Raw genomic sequence first — 4010 nt, 5'->3', positions numbered from 1 at the left:
TTGATTAATAATATTAAATATTTTATTTTTTTAATTTTTCACGATATCTCTTAAATCTCGACTTGACAGGTCAAAGATGAGCTCTATTTAAAAATTTATCGCTGGCCAATAGGTTGCCCACAAGGCGGAATTCGAATAGTACTAAATATTTTATTCTTTCTTTTAAACAAATTACTCCATTTATTTTTTGAAACATTTCACTGAATATATTATTAATTCCTCAAAAAATATTAGCATATTCCTATATATAACAAAGGTTTCCTTTGATAGATAATAATATCAGAAACGTTTATAACCTCCGAAGATCATAAAATGGTTTTAAATAATGTTATATTCTTTTAACAAAGTTGAAAGTTCATTTTGATTTTTTTTTTTTCATTATTTAATTTGTAGGAATTACAAAATTTCAAGGACAACAGTAACTTTACGGGGGTAGTAGTGTGAGAAATGTTTTCTCATATCTCAACTTAACCTTATAATTTCAAGGAATTGTCCAAATCTTAAATCTATACGTATCCACTAATTGTTGCTGTAGTTGCAGGAAGAAATTGCATACTGCAAGTTTTTTTTATGTGGGTGGACAAGGTTTTTTACACCGTTGACCACAGTGGTGTTGAAAGACATGAAATCATTGGGGTTGCTAGTTTGCTACTCAATATTAACTTATTAAGTGATGTAAAAGAGAAGCTTAAACTTTTGTAGATAAAAAGGCAACAAGTGCAACAGAAAATAAATGGGTTGGAATAAACTTGAAAAATCTAAATGCACTTTTAGAAGGAGGTTGATATTGGTTCAGAAGTATCACTTTATCAAAAACAAAAATGCGATATGCACACAAAAAAATCAGACAAATTAACAGATCCATGAGCAGCAGCTGTTGTTATCTTTTGCCGAAATTGACATGCAACTGTCTGGCTAGACTAGGCTACCGGAAACACATTCCACAAAGTCGCATAATTTTCGCAAACTTTGCCTGAACACAACTAAAGAACCATCTGTGTGTGTAATTGAAGAAATGGATAACAAATTATGCACAACATTTGATATGTATTATTCTTGATTAAATTACTCAATTTTATCTGATACAAGGCGAATCTTATTCAAAGACTCTTTAAAAGCCTGCCAAGAAACCATATAATGAGCTTGGGATATCATCCCTTCTTCAACAACTTGCATCGCCCGTTTGTACAAATGATCAAAACACTGAACTGGGTTGGTGATATCAACATTATAAGAGGTAAGGTGAGGTACATACAATCGTTTAAAATCCTTCCTCCATCTCGGCAAAACATATTGACAAGGAATTTCCTCCACGCCATTATAATCGAGGATAGACAAGGCATGTCTGCACAAATAGCCTTTGAAGTTAAAGCAACAACAACTGCAGCGCACTTCTGCTCCGGTTTTATCATATGTGACTTCCACATGCCCTGCATCTTGGACAAGTTCCTCGCCTTGGCGTACCTTAACCATGTATGTCACTGAAGATCCATTTGTTTGACTTTCTGTGATGCCAAAACAAGAGGACATCATCACAATCTCCTCCTGGACCTTCCTGAACATTGCATTTGTGTACAATTTGGACAGTTGCAACTCATAGTAGTACCTTGTTCTCAGTGAAGGACTAGAATCTCGCGACTTGAAATCATCAATAGCTTCAGTTTTTCTCTTTTGCTCCATAACTAGTTCATAAATCTCAAAAAATTCTTTCAAGGAAGTTTGCTGATGCACATGACCCTTAAAAAAAGGTACCACGGACTCACCTTTTTCTTGATCAGAAATTCCAGCAAAAAACGTGTCCTTGGTGTAAGCAGGAGCCCAGTGCTCACGTTCACCATACAAGGATTGAAGCTTTTCATGATTTCTTAATCCAAAATGCTGGGTAAGTTCATCCCAAGCCCTTTCAAACTCATCGATTGTCTTAGTTTCATATATCACTCTAGACAATGCCATCTGAATTGCCTCGTATTCCTGAAACTGTACCAAACATCCGAGAATACTCTGCATGACTTGTGATAGACAAATTCTGTGGTGAGCTCTCGGGAAAACCTCCGCTATTGCACTTTGCATGGCCTTGTTGCACTGGTTTGTAACAACAGTTTGAGGAGGACGGCCGGACATACATGTAAGCCACGCCCTAAAAAACCAATTATATGTTTCAAATGTCTCATCTGCAAGCAGACCACATCCAAGCAAAATAGACTGCCCATGGTGATTAACACCGACAAATGAAACAAGTGGAATCTCATAATTGTTTGACAAACATGTCGAGTCAAATGCAACCACATCACCAAAATAACTATATGCAGCTCTAGATCTAGAATCAATCCAAAAAATGTTCCGCAGTTGTCCATCATCATTCAAGTCCATAACATAGAAGAAATTGGGATTTATGAGTTGACATTTGCAGAAGTAGTTTGAAACAAGTTCTGTATCACCTTTCCTAAGTTTCAAATGCCTAGAAAAATTAAGGTTGGTGCTAGTTCCTCCTTCATTAGAATTTGGACTTCCATAACCCGATGCATCCCCAACAGGCATTCGATATAGCTTGATTGTTCGTACTTCAACATCTAGAGTTGGCTCGAGTTTTCTTTTCGACCCACCGTCTGTCCTCTTATGTGATTTCGAGTTTTGTGCTCTCTCAGGATCAAATGAATGGTTGTGCTCAAGCTTGACTTCATCCACCCTCCATCTGTTAGATTCCACTGATCGCAACCTAATCATCGCCAGACAACCTGTTCTTGTTTCTTTCCTGTGGCTATTTGCTTCCTTAAGTGTTTTAAAGCCCTCACAGTTGCAGCACAACACAGCACCGCGCTTCTCTTTGCTGTTACGTCTGGTCCATGACGACTTAACCCGAATAGCAAATCCAATCTCCTTAGCATAGCTATTATAATAGTTGTAAGCATCATCATAAGTATCAAACTCCATACCCACAACCGGCGGAGGGTAGCCTTTCCCTTGAGATTCTCCAGCATAACCATCAACCACTGTTGTTTCATCCCTCCCATTCTCATGTTCACTTCCATCAATCTCAAATAACTGATCGCAGCCATTCACAAGAATGTTTTGCTCATCCGCAACCTCAAGCAGCTGATCACTGTTTGGAGATCCATCATCTATCTGGAAAAAGCAGACATAATTATATAAACTGTCAAATTCAAAACAAGATATACCAAACTTTAGTATCCATTCAAATTGAGAACATCATAGAGAGCCAAGCTGGATATCCAGAAACCCTAAAATCTCCATGAACACACAAGAATTTTTCATACACAAAAGCATGATCTATTTAATGATCCATAATCCACTAATAAATGTGATTCCAAAGCTACCAGCAGAAATCTGAAGGCATGGGAACGAAAACGAGGATCGATTCATCATTCTCTTTTACTTTTCAACAGTGAAAACAAGACAGTTAATTGAGCTAAGTAGGAAGTAGCTAACAAGAAATTCCCCCCAAAACGAGCACAAACCCTTCCTTTACTTCTAAGACTAATAATAATAATAAACGAGAAAAAGAAAAGGGCAAAGTGAAATGGAAGATAGAGTTAGTTAGTTACCGTGGTGAGGGAGAAGGATTTATCGTTGGTAGAAGGAGAACACACCCTAACCGTATTCTCGTTAAGGTCGTTGTTGTTGTTGATGGACATGCTGCTTCTAACAACTTGTCATGCCCTCTCTTTTCTCTCGTCTCTTGTTATGCTAAAAAGTAAAAACTGCTTGCTTCGTCTTTCGCCTAATTACAATTTTGCCCCTCTCTTCGACTTTGCTCCTGGAGGCTGAATCACAATGCAAATAAGCAATGCAGTAAAATAAAGGTTCTAACAACACACCGGTACTAATCTACCCAAATGTTATTTATATATTTATAAGTATCTTACGTTAACTTAAGATTTGGGAAAGGGTCACACGCAAAAAAATATGTAATATACACAATTTAATCTAATAATTATATCAACGGCTGTTTTTACGGTTTGAACTCATAATTTTAAAGTCATACGAAAACA

General features: G+C 36.9%; 1 protein-coding gene across 1 annotated transcript in view; it reads right to left on the bottom strand.

The window, feature by feature from the left end:
- The window catches only part of LOC107635980, a 6764-nt gene continuing 3541 nt past the window's right edge, over positions 788 to 4010 (bottom strand). Inside the window, exon 3 of the mRNA XM_016339526.2 lies at positions 788 to 3123. Coding sequence (XP_016195012.1) covers positions 1066 to 3123 — 2058 coding nt within the window. The 3' untranslated portion in view covers positions 788 to 1065. The remainder of the gene's footprint in view (positions 3124 to 4010) is intronic.

The sequence above is a fragment of the Arachis ipaensis genome, chromosome B04 (assembly GCF_000816755.2).
Source record: "Arachis ipaensis cultivar K30076 chromosome B04, Araip1.1, whole genome shotgun sequence".
Lineage (NCBI taxonomy): Eukaryota > Viridiplantae > Streptophyta > Magnoliopsida > Fabales > Fabaceae > Arachis > Arachis ipaensis.
Note: the sequence above shows the minus strand (reverse complement) of the source record. Positions and strands in the feature narration are given on the sequence as shown.